At 36.5% G+C, this 20,240-nt stretch overlaps 3 protein-coding genes and 1 long non-coding RNA gene across 5 annotated transcripts; 2 read left to right on the forward strand and 2 right to left on the reverse strand.

The window, feature by feature from the left end:
* The first annotated feature begins 6,275 nt into the window (after nt 1-6,275).
* Nucleotides 6,276-7,289, forward strand: LOC122076756 (basic blue protein-like). The gene is made up of 2 exons (XM_042642270.1): nt 6,276-6,573; nt 6,821-7,289. Exons 1-2 carry the CDS (start codon nt 6,393-6,395, stop codon nt 7,018-7,020), a joined length of 381 nt encoding a protein of 126 aa, XP_042498204.1. The 5' UTR covers nt 6,276-6,392; the 3' UTR covers nt 7,021-7,289.
* A 591-nt stretch (nt 7,290-7,880) lies between these two features.
* On the forward strand, nt 7,881-9,515 carry LOC122081008 (basic blue protein-like). Its single transcript, XM_042647944.1, has 2 exons — nt 7,881-8,941; nt 9,038-9,515. The coding sequence occupies exons 1-2, from the start codon at nt 8,761-8,763 to the stop codon at nt 9,235-9,237; spliced, it is 381 nt and encodes a 126-aa protein (XP_042503878.1). The 5' UTR covers nt 7,881-8,760; the 3' UTR covers nt 9,238-9,515.
* Nucleotides 9,247-14,516, reverse strand: LOC122081018. Its single transcript, XR_006140978.1, has 2 exons — nt 12,831-14,516; nt 9,247-10,756 (listed from the first exon to the last, which is right to left on the reverse strand). It is a non-coding gene; the product is annotated as an uncharacterized LOC122081018 (long non-coding RNA).
* A 1,369-nt stretch (nt 14,517-15,885) lies between these two features.
* LOC122073810 (polygalacturonase-1 non-catalytic subunit beta-like) lies at nt 15,886-18,775 on the reverse strand. Of its 2 annotated transcripts, XM_042638561.1 has the most exons (3): nt 18,458-18,775; nt 18,162-18,330; nt 15,886-16,292 (listed from the first exon to the last, which is right to left on the reverse strand). In XM_042638561.1, exons 1-3 carry the CDS (start codon nt 18,506-18,508, stop codon nt 16,123-16,125), a joined length of 390 nt encoding a protein of 129 aa, XP_042494495.1. In that variant the 5' UTR covers nt 18,509-18,775; the 3' UTR covers nt 15,886-16,122. The 2 variants fall into 2 exon arrangements, with proteins under 2 accessions (XP_042494495.1, XP_042494422.1); XM_042638488.1 differs by lacking the exon at nt 15,886-16,292 and having other exon boundaries at nt 17,260-18,330.
* Between the last annotated feature and the right edge of the window lie 1,465 nt (nt 18,776-20,240).

Here is a 20,240-nt window from a genome sequence, read left to right on the forward strand (position 1 = left end):
TCAGTTTTTTAAGCCAATTACACAATATCCAGTCCAAGACCAAATAAAAAGAAACGATTCGGGAGGAGACTAATTTAGCAATATGATTAGGTTGAAAGAGTATTCTCATATTTTAAGTGAGTAACTTAATGTGGAAACTTATAAGTATTTGGACACCCTCTCTTTAATAGTTGACTTTTGATGTTGAGCTTTACCCAAATCCCTAACAATCAACTCATTGCAATTAGATACCACTTCGATGCCTACAAATCCTTCAGAGATATTGAACAACAAACTCGATCTCAATGCTAGAGCTTCTCCTTGAAGGGCAAAGGAAATATTGGAATGAAAATAGTAAGTTGACCCTTAGGGAAAAGGAAGCACACAACTCCAGTGTGCGAATTCTTGTGCATACCCTCTCACATCCCACCTGTGGATCTCACACCTTCTCTCCATAACATAAGGGATAGTTTTTGTTGTTCCAAAGCTGCTCTTACACCATAAATATAGGGGTCACAATGACCATTGGCTTTCACCCTTATGTTTGGATTCAAAGATCACTCCCGGTCAGAAAACATTTGCCCAAATTATAAATATAAGATTTTTCATTTTAATAACAATTTCACCATTGTCATATGTCCCTTTCTCTTTCAGAGTATAGATATCATGACTAAGAAATTCTCTAGCACCTAATCCTGTGAAACTCGAGAAATTTTATGTTTTTGGTGTGTCCAAATCATCAAAGACCGTCGATATGAATTTGAAATATGTAGTGCACAGATCATAAATCTTATTAAGACTTTACAAGAAAATGTATTTTTAGTGACGATCATTGATGTAATGTACAAATTTCATTTTACACTGCTCCTATAGTAAACCTCCATCTTTTCTCTACTATTTTCTAATAAAGCATGCCGACGAAGTTAAATGTCACATTTTACTTTTGGTTGCTTTTAGAGGATTAGAAAGCCAAATGTACACATTATTGGGTGTCACGGATTGTGGAAACCCATAAGTTGTGCCCTACCAAACAAACGACAGAAGCACAAAGGTAAACAAAATCGGATTAGAATCCCAGCATCACGGGCCCTTCTTTCTTGTTGGGTAATTAGTGAAAAAAAAAAAAATTATATATATATATATATATATGTATATATATCATAACATATGCTGTGTTTAGTTGTTCTTCCATATAAACTTGGTGTGAGGAAAATTTTCCGACGTGAGAGGTTTCCTTCTAGTGTACATCATTTTTTCGTGTTTTTTTATGTGACATTTTTTTAAGAAAAATCACTGTTGGCAAATCAGGTTTTGACTAGGCCGAGTTTGGTCAAAAGATTAGAAACATGGTCAAGAATCATGGAGACTTGTCATGTTTTACAAAATGACAAAAATCGGACCAAATCATACGGAGTCATTCAAGACTCGTTTGTGTTGCGGTTGTTGCTCGAGTCACAACAAAATGGTCGATTCTTATTAAAAATTTGAGTTGGCATTTTTGAATAGTTTTGAAGTAAAATATATTATAATGATGTTAAATGTTCAATGTCCGATCTAGTGAACTATTGAGTGTATATATCTAAATTTTAATTACAAAAAACATGATTCGTGATCATGAAATCTCCAAGTCAGATCTTATCACTTCCATCCAAGCGACAATAAATGATAGGACTTTATGAAAACAAATTTGAAAAGCAAACACTTTTATTTTGTCTTGTCTGATTTAATTTATTTATTAATTGTTTACTTGGATTGCTTGAGCAAGACTAGTATGAAAATAAGAGAGGGAAATTTGACATGACTCGCTTCGATTCACAAGGTTTTGAAAAGGACGAGTCAAGTCACAAAACCTAGTTACCCAACAATGAGAAAAATACCTAAACTTAAATTTTTTTTTTCGAAAATTTTTCGTCATAGCAAGTTTATATGGAAGAACAACTAAACACAGCCTAGGTGATACTTTTAGTAAGTATAAGGATCTCAAAATCCAACCAATATCTCATTGTACTTCCAAGTTTCATCATGTATCACACAAGTCATAAAATATCGAATCAAAAGCAGAATCAGTAGGGATCGATTCTTAAACTGCATTTGGTAGTCATTTAGTTTCAGAAATGGTGTTTTATGTCAAAAAAAGAAATTTTAGTTTCTATGTCAAAATACCGTTTCTTTACCCAAAAAAAAAAAGGGTGTTTGGTGAACTTGTTTTAAGAAAAATTACCCTTGTTGTTCACTCTTTTCTTTTTTCTTTTTTTTTTTGTATTTGAAACAAAATCGAAATGATAGAACAAGGTTTCTCGTTCCATCATTTTACATTTCTAGCTCTCTTTTTTTTTCCATTTTCGTTCCAAAAAACACCAAGTTGACACCAAACATTTATTCCATCTTTTTGTTCCTATAGAATGGAAAAATGTCAGAAACATTTTTCTAAATAACTATCAAATGCAGCCTTATTCAAACCGGACTGAAATTGACTAAATCGATCTTTAAAACCCTAGAATTGATCCTCAGCTCCAATTACACTAGTTTTTTTTTAAGCGTGAATCGGCCATGACGATCCGACATGGCCGATTCCCTAATCCGATTCCTGATTATTGAAACCATGCTTATGGCACTCTTTTTGTTATGGTCATTTCTTGATTCATGGATCTCTTTTGTGTTGCAGTTTTCAAGGACAAGACAGGGAGGGGCCCACAATGTGGTTGTCGTGGACGAGGACGGTTACAAAAATTGCTTAAGACTCCAAGTGGAGCTAAAGTGTATAAATCAGGGAATGATCGGATCAAACAGGCTGAGGGGGAGAACTATTTCATCTGCAATTTTCCTACCCACTGTGAATGAGGGATGTAAATTGCTTGGAGAGTAAATTAACCAAGATGAGCTTATAATAGAGTTGAATGGAAGATACATATTTTTAATGAGTAGCATTACTGTAATATATAGTAATGAACTTCAGGATTAATGAAAAAAATATACATATATAATAAAAAAAAGGTGTACCGACTACCGAGTGCAAGAGGCTTCCACATGTGCAAGTTCCAAAGAGACAGGAACTACGTAATCTTACCCCGAAAATGTAGAGAGGCTGTTTCATGAGAATAAAAAATAAATTTTCTTTATTTAACAAAAAATATATAGAACTTAAATGCGATTATTTATAACTATGGCTATACAGTAATGTCCTAATGTAAACATATGGATAATGATCATGGTTATAGATAATCGCCTCAAAAAATATATACACAGAGAAAAAAAAGCATGGTGGAGGTATTTGACGCTCATTGCCCATAGAGCAGTAGGAGAGAGAGAGAGTGCAAACTAGTAATTGGAAAGGAAACCAGCCAAGGGGATGTGACTGTTGGTGTATGCGTCGCAGTTTAATTCAGGGAGTACTGATGCAGCACCTAGACAGGCAGGATGGCAATTGTGTACTTTCCGGATTAGGGTTTTTTCGCTATATATTTGTAGCGAGCGTTTTTTTCTCTGTAATGCAAGCAATACGGAGAGGTGTGAGGAAGAGCGTTGTAACCCTATTCTCCATTGATAGTGAAGCAGGATCTCATCTCACCGGAAACGTAGGTAATTTTGCCGAACTTCGTAAAATCTGTGTGCATTGTTTGTTTTGTTTTTCCATTATCTTCTGCATCGTTTTAGGGTTGTGTTTCTACATGTGACGCCATACTTGAGAAATGGGTAGATAGTTTATATGAGGACAAAGTGGTTGAAAATCCATCACCTTGTTCTCTACCACTTGTGGAGGTAAATCATTCAAAACCTAATACTGAACTTTTTGTAGAATAGTACAAGGATTGGGTTTTTTCATAAGCAAAAGTTGCGTGATTCCTAAGTTTTCAAATAAAGTAACACATGATGACAAAAATGTTGTGGAACAAATCCATATTATCCAAGGTATATCATTAGAATTATAAAAATACATAGTTAAGTGAAAAATAGAAGACAAAGGTAGAAGCTCAGTTTTGATTTCAGAGGCCAGGCTGCCCAAACTCTTCTTGAAAATTCGTAGAAAATGAAGACGTTTTCTCATGGTGATTGTGGCACAAACCTCAAAGAGGGTCATATCCACCCATTTTTGCAATTGATGAATGGAATATCTTCACTATGGATGAAAAAGAAACTTTCTCTGTACTTTTATGCCTTATGTAAATTGTAATTTTCAAACACACATTTAAATAAAGGTAAAAAGTTTCTATCATGGAGTGTAGTCTTCCCTAGTGCTCCTATGTCTCTCTCCTCTTCTCCCCAAGAATGATCTATTTATCCCCTAAAATGATTCTTTCTGGAAGACACGCAATGAATGTTTTTTGCCATTGTAGTTTACACTCCTGACTAAGAAATACTCTCCCTAAATAAAAAGAATAACGAAGCCTAAAAGACAATGCAGCCTCTACCTCCCCACATCCTTGAAAAGTGAAAACTCTGTCACTATTGATGCTTCTACATGTGTTCTCATTGATCATTGAATTGGTACAAGGGTCATGTTGTTTTTAAAGACCTATTGTTCTAAAAAAAAAAATAACGCTTTTTCTTTAAAAAAAAAAATTACCAACAAGCTAGTTTTTTTTTTTTTTTTTCAGATAGCTAACAAGCTAGCTAGGCCTAGGGTGTTTGGTTAATATTTTGGCGTTCTTTTTGGATACGCCAATGCACATTATACAGTCAAAATTAATCATACTTTCTTACCTTTTGGGAGCATCTAGGCCCTAAATCAGTCTCACGCTCAAATCGTTTTGCCACGGAGCTGAAGTTGGATGGTTGAGGTCAGTTGGTCGGTGACATAAGGGCCCAAGGGCCTAAGGCCCACTTAACGGTAGCATGACGTCACATATCACGTAGGCAGCAAGCACCATGGCCTGTGACCAACCTTGACTGGTGAGTCCTGACCAGATTTTCCAATTCAACCACTTCAATTCTCAATCGGGTTGGTCAGGAATCACTTGTAAGTTGTAACAATGGTTTTAAATATCGGTATTGCATCCGATATCAATCTCCATATTAATACCGATATGAATCAGCTGTATTGGTTTGTATCAAATGATTTTATCTTTATTTCAAAAAATCAAAATTTTGAATGACTTTTTCTTTTTTGGGTAGAAGAATTATTTTATTTTTACAACGAATCCCTACGTCATTATAGTATATATTTGAAACTTAATTATAACTGTTAATTATTTATATTGGAACGTCAGCTCTCTCCTTTAGATAAAATTAATGTGGACTCATATAAAGAATGTGATTGTATATAATCGTGATTTTTTCATTTGGGAATGAATGTGATTAATATATAAAAGGTAGAGCAATTATCTCCATAATTGAATAAAAGATTCTTATTCTAATTCTTACTTTTAGCTCTGATATCATGTAAAGAATGTAATTGTATATAATTCGATAATTTTTTTTTATTGAGAATGAATAGGATTAATACAAAAGGTGAATCAATTATCTCCATAATTGAAGGGAGAACCCATTCTAATTCTTAAAATAACTCAATCCAATGATCTTATCTAAAGAAAATAACTGATACTCCAATATAGACAACTAATAGTAACACTCTCTACTCAAATCACCAACCGATTTAAAATTTTAGAATCAAAGACAAGATCAATCTCTACAAACTTCTATTTGATAGAATTAGAATTGTTATAATGGAAAGGATTCTCTTAACAAAACTCACAGTCAATTTTTTTATTTGAAAAAAAAAAAAAAGGGATTATGTGGGAGAGTATAGTCATTACGCCAAATACACGGCGTGAAATGACTAACCCACATCCTATGAAATGAAAAATAAATCTATGTAGATACTTTTTCATGTGCTCTCATTGGCGCTAATCCACTCCTCTGCACAAGGAGCATTTCTCATTTTTAATTATTTATTTAAATAAAATATATAATTATAGGAAAAAAAAAAAGTGAGTGGACGTGTGAACACCTCATGTTGAGTTCCTCCCAATAAAGATGGTGGAACCCATTAGTGGAGAAAACGAAGCAAATTTCCACAGATTTATATTTTTTGAAATATTTTATTCAAAAAAATTATGTTTTTTTGAAACTGTACAACTAAAAGATATCATTGTTTATGACTTTGACTAGTGAATAAAACTGAAAAACTGCCATGCTCATCAGTGGATCAGGTCTAGAAAGTCCAAAGCAACACCCTTTTCAATTCATTAACCTTTTGACACCTTCAGGCTTCAGTGTTTGAACATTGAAACCTTTATTGTGGGACCCTTTCCTACTCATAGCCCTTCCTCAAAAAAACCCTATATAAAGGTTTCTCCACCTTTTCTGTTTGCATCAAGTCTCCTCTTCCTTTCCTAACCTTCCCTTTCCTTTCCTTTCCTTTCCTTTGTTCAGTTCTTCTTCTTGTTACTTGTGCTGTGAGTTATTTAGAGAAGATGGCTCAGGGAAGAGGCAGTGCAGCTAGAATTGTAATGGTTGGGATCCAATTGCTTGCCCTTTTGCTTCACTGCGAGATTGTCCATGCAGCTACCTACACAGTTGGGGACTCTGGTGGATGGACCTTCAATGTTGTTAATTGGCCGAAAGGGAAGAGCTTCAGGGCTGGTGATACTCTTGGTAAGTCACAACCTTTTGAGTTCAAATTAAGCTTCTAAGCTTTATAGATATTTGTCTCGTTACCCGGCATAGTTCGGAAGGCGAGAACTATACAGCCTTACCCGAGAATGTTAAGAGACTGTTTCGATCGCCTGATAATCAGGTCGCAACATTCATACTTTTTCGTTGGACCAAACGCGCCCCTTTCCAGAGATTCATTTGTTACTGTTATTAATTTTTTGATTCATGGCTCTCTATTGTGTTGCAGTTTTCAAGTACAGTGCATCCTCACACGACGTGGTTGCCGTAGACAGGAATGGTTACAACAATTGTAAGACACCAAGAGGGGCTAAAGTGTATAAATCAGGGAATGATCAGATCAAACTGGCTAAAGGGCAGAACTACTTCATCTGCAATTATCCTGGCCACTGTGAATCAGCCATGAAAATTGCTGTTAATGCAGTGTAATCCAAGATGGAAAATGAGTAATCTGTCTCTTATAATAGAGTTAAATGAGTAGCAATACTGTAGTAGAGTAAAGTACTCCATGTGAACCTGAGAAATAAAGCCAGTAGGTCCTCTTGGTGACCTTTAGTGAGTCTTTACCTGGTCCCTTGTGAGTCCTTTGTCTGGCCTTTTGTGGGTGTCTATGTAGCCTTTTTTTTTTTTTTGTGTGGCTACTATGTAGCCTTAACTTGAGAATAGAAAATGATATTAAATAAAGCTTATGTTCTGTACGTGGATTTTGTCTTGTTGACTGTTACCCTTAAATATGTTTGAAGATCTCGAAATGATTTTCTAGTTTCGAAGAGGATTCGTAAATCATCGTTTACGTTGAGGATTTAATGGAGTTTTCTAATATTTCGATTAAATATTTTAACAGAGTAACGTCAAAATTTTCAACGAAAAAATTAGACATTCCATGCCCTTAGAGTGTGCTTTATCATGCTAGGTTATTGATATCTTTTTTATTTTTTAGACCCCAAGAATGAATTGAATTGAAACAACTTTCCTATCCAACCCCTTTTGATTTATTAAGCATTAAGGTATTTCCTTCGTAGGTCATGAGGGTCTCATATATGTGACTAGTGACAAAAATTCTGTTCAAGGACAGCAATAAAGTTGCAAATTGAATAATTGATATTGCAATATTTGCAATTTTGAGTCTCGTTGTTTGAACATAATGAGTATGGTATATCTACTCATATTCAACTTTTTTTACTGGAAAAATATTTATGTGGGGCAATGTAGCCCCTGCACCGAGAAACATGGGGTTGATCGGTCTCTCCCCTCTCCCTCCGAAATAAATAATATCTTTATGGATGTTTCCTCATGCACTCCCATTGATCCTCACAAACGCGTAAGAATCATACTCCCCCACAATAAATATTTCCTCTTTTCTTTTTTGGACAGCAAAATGCTACATGATAATGCAGGTACACGCAAAAGGGGGCATGAGCATCTTCAACACGGGGAAGCAAGCTCTTTTCACAAATGTTGTGTCTAGCTCAGGTACACGCTGTCAAGTCGTTCTTTCTTATATTTATCTATTTATTTATTTGTTTAGAAAGAAAAAAAAAAATAGAATGCGAGTAGACGTGTACATGCCTCATGTTAAGAGTTTTTTTCCCTTTGGCTATATTTGGAAATCAAGAGAAGCAAAACAAAGAAACTTGAAAAAAAAAAAAAAAATTTTTTTTTGACAGAAAGATAGACACAAAAAAATCATTATGTTATTACGACTCTTGCCTTATTATATCTTTTATACTACTTTCTTTTCTTTTTCTGGGCTTCCAAACATAGCCTTTTGTCATGAATAATGGAACCCACTAATGAGGAAAAAGAAGCAAAATTTTTCACAGAATTAAGTGAATATGTTATTCGAAATTGTAGAAGTAAAAGATATCTTTGTTTAAAAGACTTTCAGGACATATTCACAGGTAGCATAGCCATATAAGCTTTAACTTGAGAAGATAACGGAAAACCTGTCATGTTAAAGTGAGTTGTTATTGTTAACCCTTTCCTCTAAAGTTTGTTGAACATTGTAGTCTTTATTAGGGGACCCTTTCCTATTCATGTCCCTAAAAAATCCCTATATAAAGGCTTCTCCACCTTCCCTATTGCATCAAGTCTCCTCCTCCTTTCCCTTGTTCAGCTCTTCTTCTTCTCCCCCTTCATTTTTATTACTTTTGGAGTTGTTTAAAGCAGATGGCTCAGGGAAGAGGAAGTGCAGCTAGAATTGTGATTGTTGGGATCACATTGCTTGCCATGTTGCTTCACTGCGAGGTCGTCCATGCAGCTATCTACACAGTTGGGGATACAGGTGGATGGGACGAAAATGTTGAAAGCTGGCCCAAGGGGAAGGTCCTCAAGGCCGGTGATACTCTTGGTAAGTCACAAACCTGAGTTCAAAGCTTCAAGGTATCATAGAGATTCATCTGTTATGGTTATTTTCTTTGATTCATGGATCTCTTTTGTGTTGCAGTTTTCAAGTACGACGCAGGCATCCACGACGTGGTTGTCGTCGACAGTAATGGTTACAAAAATTGCGACAAACCAACCGGGGCTAAAAAGTATGCATCAGGGAATGATCAGATCACACTGGCTAAGGGGATGAACTACTTCATCTGCGATTCTCCCTCCCACTGTGAATCAGGGATGAAAATTGCTGTTAACGCATTGTAATCCAAGATGAAGATGAGTACGTGTCTCTTATAATATAGCTAAATGAGTAGCACTACTGTAATAGAGTCAAGTACTTCATGTGGACTTGAGAATAAACCAAGTAGGCCCTCTTGGCTGGCCTTCAGTGAGTCTTGTCTGGTCCCTTGTGAGTCCTTTGTCTGGCCTTTTGTGGGTCTTTATGTAACCCTTCTGGCTGAGTAGTCCTTGAACTGAAAGGGAAAAAAACACCACTTGAAACAGAGAATGCTGTTAAATAAAGCTTATACGTTGTACATGGATCTTTTCTTGTTGACAATAGTCACATTGAACCCTCGAAAATGTTTGAAGATCTCCAAATGAACTTCCAGTTTCGGGGAGGATTTGCAAAACTCCATTTCCATCGAGGATTGAATGCAGTTTTCCTGTGTTTCAATTGAAGAATCTGACAGAGACATTACTGCGAGATTATGACTGAAAAATTAGACATTCCATGCCCTCGAAGAGTGCTTTGTCAAGTTATGTCACGGACATCTCCTTTTTTTGTCTTTTTGGGACTCCAAGAATGGATTGGATTGAAACGACTTTCTTGTTGAACCCCCTTTTGATTGATTAAGATATTTGAAGGTCACAAGGGTCTCATATATGTGACTACTGACAAAAATTCTGTTCAAGGTCGACAATAAAGTTGCAAAATGACTACTTGATATATAATTAAAAGAAAAAGGTCCTTTGAGCGACTGGGGTAGGGTACACTAGCACCTATATGTCTATCTCTCTTCCCATGAAATGACTTTGCTGCTCTTCAATTTACAATACCAATTTGTTGCATGCACCTCATTGGTGCACCCCTCCATGTATAACTTGGAGGGTCGTATGATTAACATCTAGGCATACCCTATACATACCAAGACAGATACAACTTGTATCACAAAGAAATCTGAGATCCCACCTTCGGCATTGCCATCAACAGGAACTCATCCCCCCCTCCTCCCCACCCCCAAAAAAAAAAAAAAATTCAAAATCAAATGTAATAGTCAAATTGAAATGAAAAGTTTGTAAAAGTTGCTTGGTCGCATGAACTAAGGTTAGTTGAATAGTGAAGATATCTTTACCAAAAAAAAAATGGGGCTTGCCTGTAGTGTCTACAGAAAAAGGCATCCTTTGGTAGTACTTAGAGGTCTTCAAGAGGTAGCTATACAAAAATTAGTTGGTTCTATAACACAACAGTATCACGAAAAAACTTCCAAAAATTCAGACGGAGCAGCTTACCTCTTTCTTCTTCTTTACATAACAAAACAATGTTGTTGCATTGTATCAAATTCAACACTTTTCAGCTTCACCACCTACCCAGTGTATGCAGATTACAAAGCCCTGCAACCTCAGTTGTCTCTTGACCTGTTCTGCAATAGCTTCCATATCATTCTAAAGAGCGAAGAGGTTAATGTTTCTTGAATTGGAGCCCATGTAGTGACCTCTTTGTGCAAGAACCCATCGTGCTCCTCTTTCCTCTTTGCCATATCTTACTCGGTGGTGAAGGCATCTGTTTTTCAAGGGGGGGGGGGGGGAAGCAAAAAGGTTAATAAAAAAGGAATTCATCCTGGTAGCTTCAGCATCATAATTCAAGCTCAGTAATGGAAGGGAAATACAACTTGCAACAGTCCAAACGAAAGCATTGCCAGATGAGAAACCTTAAAGATGCAACAGTCGCGCTGTATGATTCATCTTGCAGAAATTGAAGTTATGGTTAAGAGGAAAATGAAATTTAGGGGTATAGCTCACAATAAGGGTGCCATTTAGGACCAATGAAATTTATGCTTTCTTCTAGTGCTTTGGTTAACTGGATAAAATGGAAAGAAAACTTCTTCAAACCATCCACGCATCATGATCCTTTTTTTTTTTTTTTTAAAAGTAGCATCATGATCATTGGATCCTTGAGACTTCAGAAAAGAATCCAGAGATTGTGGAAATCAATGTAAGGAAGCTAATTTCACAAGGTATGGAAGCCAGGATTCAACAATCAAATTGACCAAACTCAACCAGAAACATGCGTTGACAAATCTAATTTTAACTCCAGATGGGAAACTATTGTTCTTGAATCCAAACGAAAAGAACCAGAGGTGTTACATCGCTTTCTAACAAATCGAAGGAGCTGGAATTCCAATTTTCAAATGCCAAAAACACATTAATCTGTAAAGACAGATTACACAAGCTAGTTATTCTCAAAGCAAGTTTCTCAAACTTTAAATTAGAAATAAAGCATGGAGAGTTGTGCAGACTGCAGACTCATCATACAAGGTGAATTCCTCCAAACTGGAAAGCGCAATCCAGACTATCCATAATTTTTGTCAAGGCCCTTTATAATTGGGGAAAGGGGAAAGGGGAAAGGAACTCTCCCATCCGCACCCCCTACGCCCAGACACAGCTGGGTGTGAAAATACCCAGCACATGTGGGGGCAGCTGGGTGTTTTCACACCCAACTGTCTGGGCGTAGGGAACACCAGACAGGCAGGGTTCTTTCTCCTGGAGGAAATTATCTCTGAACTGCCAGGGTTCTCTATGCCCCCCATAGAGAGTTTTATATTATTTCTTCTCCCCTAACAAAATAAAGGAGAAAAGAACCCTGCCCACTTGCATGTCTCTAGGCCCACTGCCCCCACCCAGATGCCTCCTCGTGGCCTCCCATTGGCCTGCATGCTGGTGCAGCGGCCACACAAGCGGATAGGGTTCTCTTGCCCGAAAATAAATATGAAAATCATTGTGAGGGGTGTAGGCCAGTATGGTATCCTGGAAGCTTAGAACCCTTGCCCTTTATAATTTTAAGATTGAAGGCTGCTTTCCACACAAAGGTAGTACCAAAAAAAAAAAAAAAACATTAACAACAGATGAATAAGAAATCTGTAGCAGATAGATAAAAGGGATACTTATCGGTGCCTTAAAGATACAATACGTATCAGTTAGTAACGGAGAATATGGAAGGATACTTAAAACCATGGTTGCAATCCAGACGTTAATATCAGAACAATTAAAATTCAGATACTAGAAATAAGATTTATAAATGTCGATCCAATTATTTGTGTTTCTTTCTCTATGAATGCCAATGAACTGCACTACTGCACCTTAATTTATTGGCAAGCCATTTTCCATAAACTAAGATCTTGAATCCATAAAATCAAGTTCATATGTCAGTTGAACACTTAAAAATAATATTCCACAGTTGATGCATTACACTATAATCTAAAAATCTTACCCGAACAACAAATCTAAATGTGTAGTGATAATGTTTTAGCCAAAGTAAATATATTTTGGCGTTTCATTACTTGGTTTCCTAAGCCAGCATTTTATAAGGATAGTTCAGTTAAATGTTGGATCAAATTACATATAGTTTTCATGAGAATCTGTCTCAACTCTCAACCCTTTCTTTTTTAATTTCAACACATAAGAAATGCCACTGGTGGAAACTACTAGGAGAAAGTTAAAATAAATGACTCCAAACTGATCTCCGTGATTTTATACTCATATACCCAAGTCTACATGTTGACATGAAGTTCCAAAGTATTTCAATAACAATAATTGAAGTTCAATAGGATTAATACTGAATTTGGGAAGTAATTTACCTTACTGGCAGCATGGAACATATTCCAATGAAGGAAACTACAAGAGAGGTAGAAATAACTCGTACTTTCACACCTGAGAAGCAGGATGATGCTTAAGCCCAGAATATCTGGCTTACATGCTTCCATGCCAAAGTGTTGAAATTAGATCCAAGTACAGCATCTGAATTGAATTTCAGTATAGACTAATGTCAGTGCAGTGCTACAGATTTGTCATTCAAAAAATTACCTCCTCATTTTCCATTTTGCACAAATTTTCCAAGTTCATGAAGACATTCAAGATCTAGGTCACTCTTTAAAGCAAGTCTAATACCAAGATGTTTTTTTTGCATCTGGCAAGAAACACCTGTGACACATTTCACTAAGAAGGCAGACTGACTTGTGGATCTCTTTTGGCGAACAACCCTTCCCTTTCATTTTCACGAGTAGATCTTCAGATTCAACAGACAAACCCTCTTTGAAGAGGCCATTTACAAATTATGGTACATGTTCTAACACTTGGTTCCAATCTTTCTCAAAGATGATACTGAAAAGTCTCCTTGCATCTCAAGTCTATGGACTAAGCATAACAGCAAGGAAGATTTGCAGCATTCAACTGAAGTTCACTACATTCTATTTCATGAAACAATTCCATTGCTTACCCAATGCACTTGTCTGTGCATAACCCATCCAGCAATCAGCATAGGTGTAGACATCAGGATTTTGCCCTTGAACTAGCATTTCATTGAAGAGCGCTCTAGGGCAAACTCAATTCGGCCCACCGGGTACACCAATAAGAACATTATAAGTTATAGTGTAAGGAATCAAATGAATGCGATACATTTCCTAGTAAACAATAATCATCTATCAATGGATCGAATGTAGCCTTGTTGGGTTCTATGCCTCTTTGAACCATAAATCTAGTAGCTCATGTGCTTCTTTGGCCATTTCTTCTCTACAAAGAACCGCAACACATACATACCAAAGGTAATTGCATGCGCTAAAATTCCTCATTTCAACATTTCATCTAACAACTTATAAGCTTCTTTCCACAAGTTCAGAGTTCCATAGCCCATGAATCAAATAGTTGAAAAAGACAATGACATGCTTCTGCCCACTTTGAAGCAATAAATCAAAAACGGAAAATGAAAGAAGTATACATGAAAACATTTGGCGACGTGTGTATCCTACTCATGTCAGTCCTACTCATTTCAGAGAAGAGAGTAGCTTGTGGAACAAACTTTTTAGCCTGATCCCTTTTATCTACTGTACAGAGCCCAAGTAAGTTGTCAAAGTGAGGATATTTGGCTCGAAACTAAGTTTTGTGATGATTCCAAATACAGAGAAGCCAAAATCTGTCCGACCCAGTGAACGCATTGGGATGAATAGCTAACAGATCCCAAGGAATCGAATGATAGCTCCAATCGATGGTAAATGTTTGCATTGGAAGCATCTGATCGTAAAGAAGCACTGCCCTCAACACCAACGGAAACAGAGGAGTAACATCCTAGACTTACAGGAACCAAAAGCTTTTAGGAAATTCTCCATCAACTGGGCAGGATTCGCCCCTGATTGTTTCGTAGGAGCTTCAGAAGAAGAAGGAGAATGATGATGAGAAGACTGCGGGGGCTGAGGAATTCGGATTTGATCTTAAGGTTAGCAGGTTGCAACTCATGCTATAAACTTTCGACATCAATACCAGAATCCATACTGCAATAATTTGTCGTCCTTTTAGCCCTTTATGGAGATCAGTCTAGCGTACGCTACGCAACTTATCAATAATCTTATTTTTGTTATGGACAGTGTATTTTGTCCGATAGCGCCGCCTCGTGGGTGAGTGACCCCAAGAGGGCACAAAAATTCTCTGCGAAGAGGCATTGGGTGGTAGTTAGCATTCGACAGCTAGAGTGCATATCAAGGCCCTCCTAGTTGTTGGATCATCAGTACCAGCTGCAACAATTAGATATATTCTCCTTTCATGGGGGTGAAGTGGTCATTTTGCCTGTCTCTATGTCTGGGATTCTGAGTGTAGCCTCTTTGCTCTCGAACAAAAAATGTTCTCCTTTTTTGTGCGAAGGTGTTTTTTGTGGGAGAGTGCAATTCTTGCATACGCAAGAACCAGCAGGAGTGCACAAAGAAGCTACCATATAGGGGTCATTTTCCATTTCATAGGGGGATCATTTAACCCCATGTCCTGGTGCTGAGAACACACTACCCCACAGAAACCATTTTCCTTTTTTTTTGTGGTAAGCTATTTGAGAAATTCACATTGAGCTTTAACAAAATTATTGGTCTAGATTTCATGTTCAAGGTTTTAGGGTCAAAGATTATGGTTTTTTAGCACATCAATGGTAGTTTGAAAAAAGGTTATATACGCTATAGGGAGGGAATATTAGGGTTATCTTTTCTCTATTGTTGTTATTCTTATATGGATTGTGACCTCGTTGTCCTCCAATGCACGAAATCATTGGGTAGCATCTCATTGTTGTGTTCCTTATACCATTCGTTTACAGACTGTTATCGTGAACTAAATCCTTGCCCTCTACCTAGTCGTTTTCTAGGGAATGCACTTTGAAAAGAACTTGGGATTTAATATCCTAAATCAAGGGCACCTAGCATATAAAAAAAACAGTCTTCCACTATAATTATGTACAAAATTAAACCCATACAATACACAATGAGGAGTGAAAAACTTCAACCACGCCTTTTTAGCATAGTGGCGGCAGCTAACCAATGGAGGTCTAATGTAACTCCAGAGTGAGGTCGTGTGTCCAACCATCCTACCCCCAACCCTCTCTATAATAATACTAGGTAGTAGTAAAGTAGCAATTAGTAGGCATTGGGCCCCTGCTGGTCCTATTATGGTTCTCAAAAAAAGTAAAAGGTGAAACTATTAATTCAAATTTAAGGAAAACACTAAAGTACTAAAAGCTAATAGTAATGTAACAATAAGTGGGCCCATTGTACCTCCTGCTAGCCGCTTCTGGGTCCTTGTCTGGCCCCATTGTGGGTCTCCAAAAAAAAAAAAGAAAGAAAGAAAGAAAGAAGGAAGAGGAAGATGATGGTAGAACACATTAACTTCAATCAAATGCATCAATTAGTGAGCACCATATCATTTGATTAGAATACTTACATAAGTTTAATACCATTTGTACTATGGAATTTTAGGTGAATGGGTGGGGAATTACAGCCTTCATCAGGATCAATTACAGTCTATATAAGTTTTCGAATTATATTACAGTAAACCTAGACTTTATATGTTCCTGATCCAATGACAAAATAAATTGATAATACCCTTAATTGATGTGCTTCAAAATCAAGCCTGGATCCTCTCTTCTATGGCATCAATAAGCCTTTGTGCAGTGATCGCCGGAGGTGGCGGCGGGCGTGGATTGCGGAGGCAGTCAATCAGCTTAAGGACACAGTTAAAGACAGGCCGGCAGCGTAGGATGATGAACCCAATCTGTCCAATCACAGCGCCAGTAACTGTAGCAATGGTTACAGGCTCCATGCTTCAAATCTTGGATATGAAGGATATAAAAGTCTATAGATATTTGTTTTTCTGTCCAGAATCATATACAAAAATTGGCTGGAAAGATATATGAGAGATGAGTTGAGTTTGGGAGAAAGGAAGCAGTGAAAGGTGCTTTTATTGGGTTGAGGATTAGGCAGTTTCCTTTAGGTATCACAATGTGCGGTTATCTAAGCAAGTCCCTTGATATTTTTAACAGTTTCAGTTTTATTAGGCAACTTTAATTGGTGATCAAGTCATAGTGTCTGTTATTTAAGTCAATAATATCTGTTATTGTGGGTGTGGGTGTGTGGCCTATTTTTATAAACAAAACACACACATAAAAACTTTCTCTCTCTCTCTCTCTAACTTGATTGATTGGTTGGACTAGCATGACTGGCTTTAGTCTTTTAAGACCTAAGAATCAGAAAAAATCATTCCAACAAGAATTGGAAGTAATTTATTTAATAGTTTATTTATTTTAAGAAAAAGAATATTACCTGATATTGTTCTCTACGACCACATACATGGGGAAGTGGAGCCAGGGTGTGACATCTTTTCACAGCCTGGTTCAACTTCCCACTATATGTGGATGCAGGAAACACTATCAAGTAGCATTCTTAATTTTTCCCTTTATTTTATGCATTTTTTTTCTTTCCAAAGTAGGATACGATGGACTTAGAGTTGGTTTACAAGAATGTTTCTGTTTTGGAGTCTAAGTAAGAGCTTTGATTTTCTCTTCAAATACTTGCATGTTTTCAGTGATGAACACAGTGACTTGAAAAAAAAAATTGAATCGGATTTTGTGCTCTGAGTGAGTGTGTGATTATGTGCTTCCACCCCTTCCACCGTACTACTTTGATTTCTTCTTATATTTATTCTCTCTCTCTCTCTCTCTCTCTCATTTATTGAGGGAGAAACTTGAATGATAATCAAGAAAACTTGAAGAAAATCATTATTTTATCATTCACAAAGCATAAGATGTAACATGTAACATAAACAAGAGAATCAGAAGATAATCATTTATTCATATGTTACTCAACCTAGAGTTTTTGTCCAAACCATTCCATTCTCATTTATCCAGTGACAGACTTCAATCAGTCCAGGGCCAAAACCTAACAGCTTAAAAGCATGATGGTTTGTATTCCAAGTTGACGTGTCATAGTGGCATGCCATTATCAAATGATTCACTTTCTTCCGAGCATGTATATCAACTGCATATATTTTTACTTTCTGTAAAACATGACAATAATAGATTTGAAATGGGAATGGCTGACTATGACATAAGGCTGGTGGTTCAGAGAGGTTTCCATGTATGAGTTTCACATCTCCAATTGTGACACTTTCATAAGAACCTTCGGCACTCTCAGTACTCCACATGCGTACATGGTGCCCTAGTTTCTTGACAACAAAATCAATAAGATCCTCGGCGGAAGTCACACAGGTGCTCTGCTCACCTCGAATGGGGCTCTTTTCACATCTCTTGAGGGTGTCTGGAATATAACTAGTCATGTTTGATGCATCTACTACACCAAAAAGCTTCTTTAATTCCTTAATTTGGGCAAAGGAAAATGGGATTTTTGAAGCCAAAGGTCGTGGTAAGAATGATGTATATATCATTGGGTCTCTTAGATCAGGGACAAACATGAAACCTCCCTCTTTTACCATTGACTTCCGGAAAAATGGCAATCCCCCTTCGCTGGAAACTGACAGGGGTGTCTCATTTGGAGAGTGTTCATACACTACAATGTCAACATTCCACTTAGCTATTGGTGGTAGGTTTGTGTCATTCATTGTCTTCTTCACCAATGTTTTTGTAGAACAAGCAACATTAGCCTCCTTACAGAAAGAATGCAGGTGGCAAGCTAATTCATTTTTCTCCATAAGTTTCATAAACACTGCAATCTGATGGAGACTTAATGGAGAAGCCTTTGCAGCTAACCAATGTGGAGGTAGTGGAAGGCCAATATGCTCTTCCCAGTACTGTGAGAAGGAATTTTCACCTTGAGAACCCTGAAATTTCATAGGATAAATATAATAATCAAATAAGAAAGAGAGAGAGAGAAAAAAAAATATTAAAAGGAACAAATATTAACCATGTTGAAATGAATGGATAATGGAAATACATCATTTTTCTTACACTGAAGTATGCTATTATCAGAAGTCCAAGCAACAAAATGGGATGTGTCATGGTGGAATTGGAAAAGATAATGGAATGAGTTGGATCTATACCTTTGTGAGAATGAGTTGGGTTTGTTGCATGAAGCGGATGTTTGAATTTATATAGAGGGAAATTTTGTAGTTCCAAAAAAATATTAAAGGGGAGGTGGTCCTAAAATTTTTAACTACTGAAATTACCCCTCAATTCGGCTAAACCATAACCTTTGCATTCAAGAAAAGCTTCAAGAACTTAATCATTAATGGTATACATGAGAAAATGATAAGAACTTCTGGAGAGAGCCCAATTCATTATCCACATCTACCCTAAAATCAATACGAGTTACCCCTAAATACACTGCCGAAGAATTCCGATGCCTTTCCATTCAAATAGTTGAAGAGAACCCAATCATATAGTAGATGAGCACTACAAGCTGTGTCATATGAGCTGTTGAAGATTAGATTCCTTTTGGTCACAATTCAACTCCCTTTGTAACTATTTTTTGCTGCATGGAGCTGTATTGTGGTAATTCCAACAGTGGTATAATGAAGTGTAATTTAGATTAGCCACTTGTCAAATTTTAAATCCAAATTGAATCTTACTTCCCTGTATTCACATTTTCCTTTTTATTTTTAGCAATTCGTTCGTTTTATTTATTTCAATAAAAGCTTGACTTTCTAGAATTTTAAAGGATTAGTTTGCAAAAATGGTCAAATCCAATTGGTCCCAAACTTTAATTAAGTAGGGGACCTTGACCCCTACCTTCCCTCAAATTTAGGCCTCACTTGATTTGCCAATATTTGGACGTTGGAGGAAACTATTGCTATGACAATCCAATTAGATGTAACTTTTGTGGACTTCATATCCACAACCATCCATTTGCAATATTTTAGACCAATCTACTTTGATAGAATTGGGGCAACCACTGAAAATATAATGTCATGAAAATTTGTTGACAATTCAACTTTGATAGTCTTGGGCAACCATTGAAAATGCAAGTGTAGAAACGAAAGTAATTGCAATATAGTTTTTTTCTTAAGTAGAACACCCATTAAACCGATGACATATAACATACACAAGACAAAATGTTATAAAGTCAACAAGTATTTCCCGGTCAAGAAGGTAATTGCAAACGAAAACAAGAAAAAGGAACGAAGAAATGTGTGTTCAATGAAAGGGACCCGAACCTTCCCTTTTGAAAAGGTGATAAATCACTTAATTCCACTAACATTCCTAACTTACCAAAAATTGGATGATAGATTTTTTTTTCCAAAAACAAAAACATATGAATGAAATAGTTGATATTTTATATAATTAAGAAGATAGTTTTGGTGTGAAGAACCTAAGCCATACATATTTTTTTAATGTTAGAAAAACCTCCCATATGGTTGGCTCTAGGAACAATTCAAATTGACGTTTTAGGAACCAATTTTAAGACTTTCAAGTCAGAATTCATGACCATGGCTGAAAATTTTGGAAGGGAGGGGAATTCAGAAATTTAATTATAACAAGAATTGGTAAGAAAAATTTAAGCATAGAAAAGATAACATGTATGTTATTCAAGGACTTTTAACAATAGATAAATTAAGATATACCTAATGGAGCAACATGCCTAATTTTTTGTTTAACAAGCTTTTGGAAAAAAGTTTTTGACTTGCAAGCTCTAGAGGGAATTTCTAGACCGGAACCAAATTTTAGTACATGGAAGGGTGATGTGGTAGCTTCAAACGTATTGATATTTAAAAAATGAACTAGAGTTCACTGC

The sequence above is a fragment of the Macadamia integrifolia genome, chromosome 1, assembly GCF_013358625.1.
Source record: "Macadamia integrifolia cultivar HAES 741 chromosome 1, SCU_Mint_v3, whole genome shotgun sequence".
Lineage (NCBI taxonomy): Eukaryota > Viridiplantae > Streptophyta > Magnoliopsida > Proteales > Proteaceae > Macadamia > Macadamia integrifolia.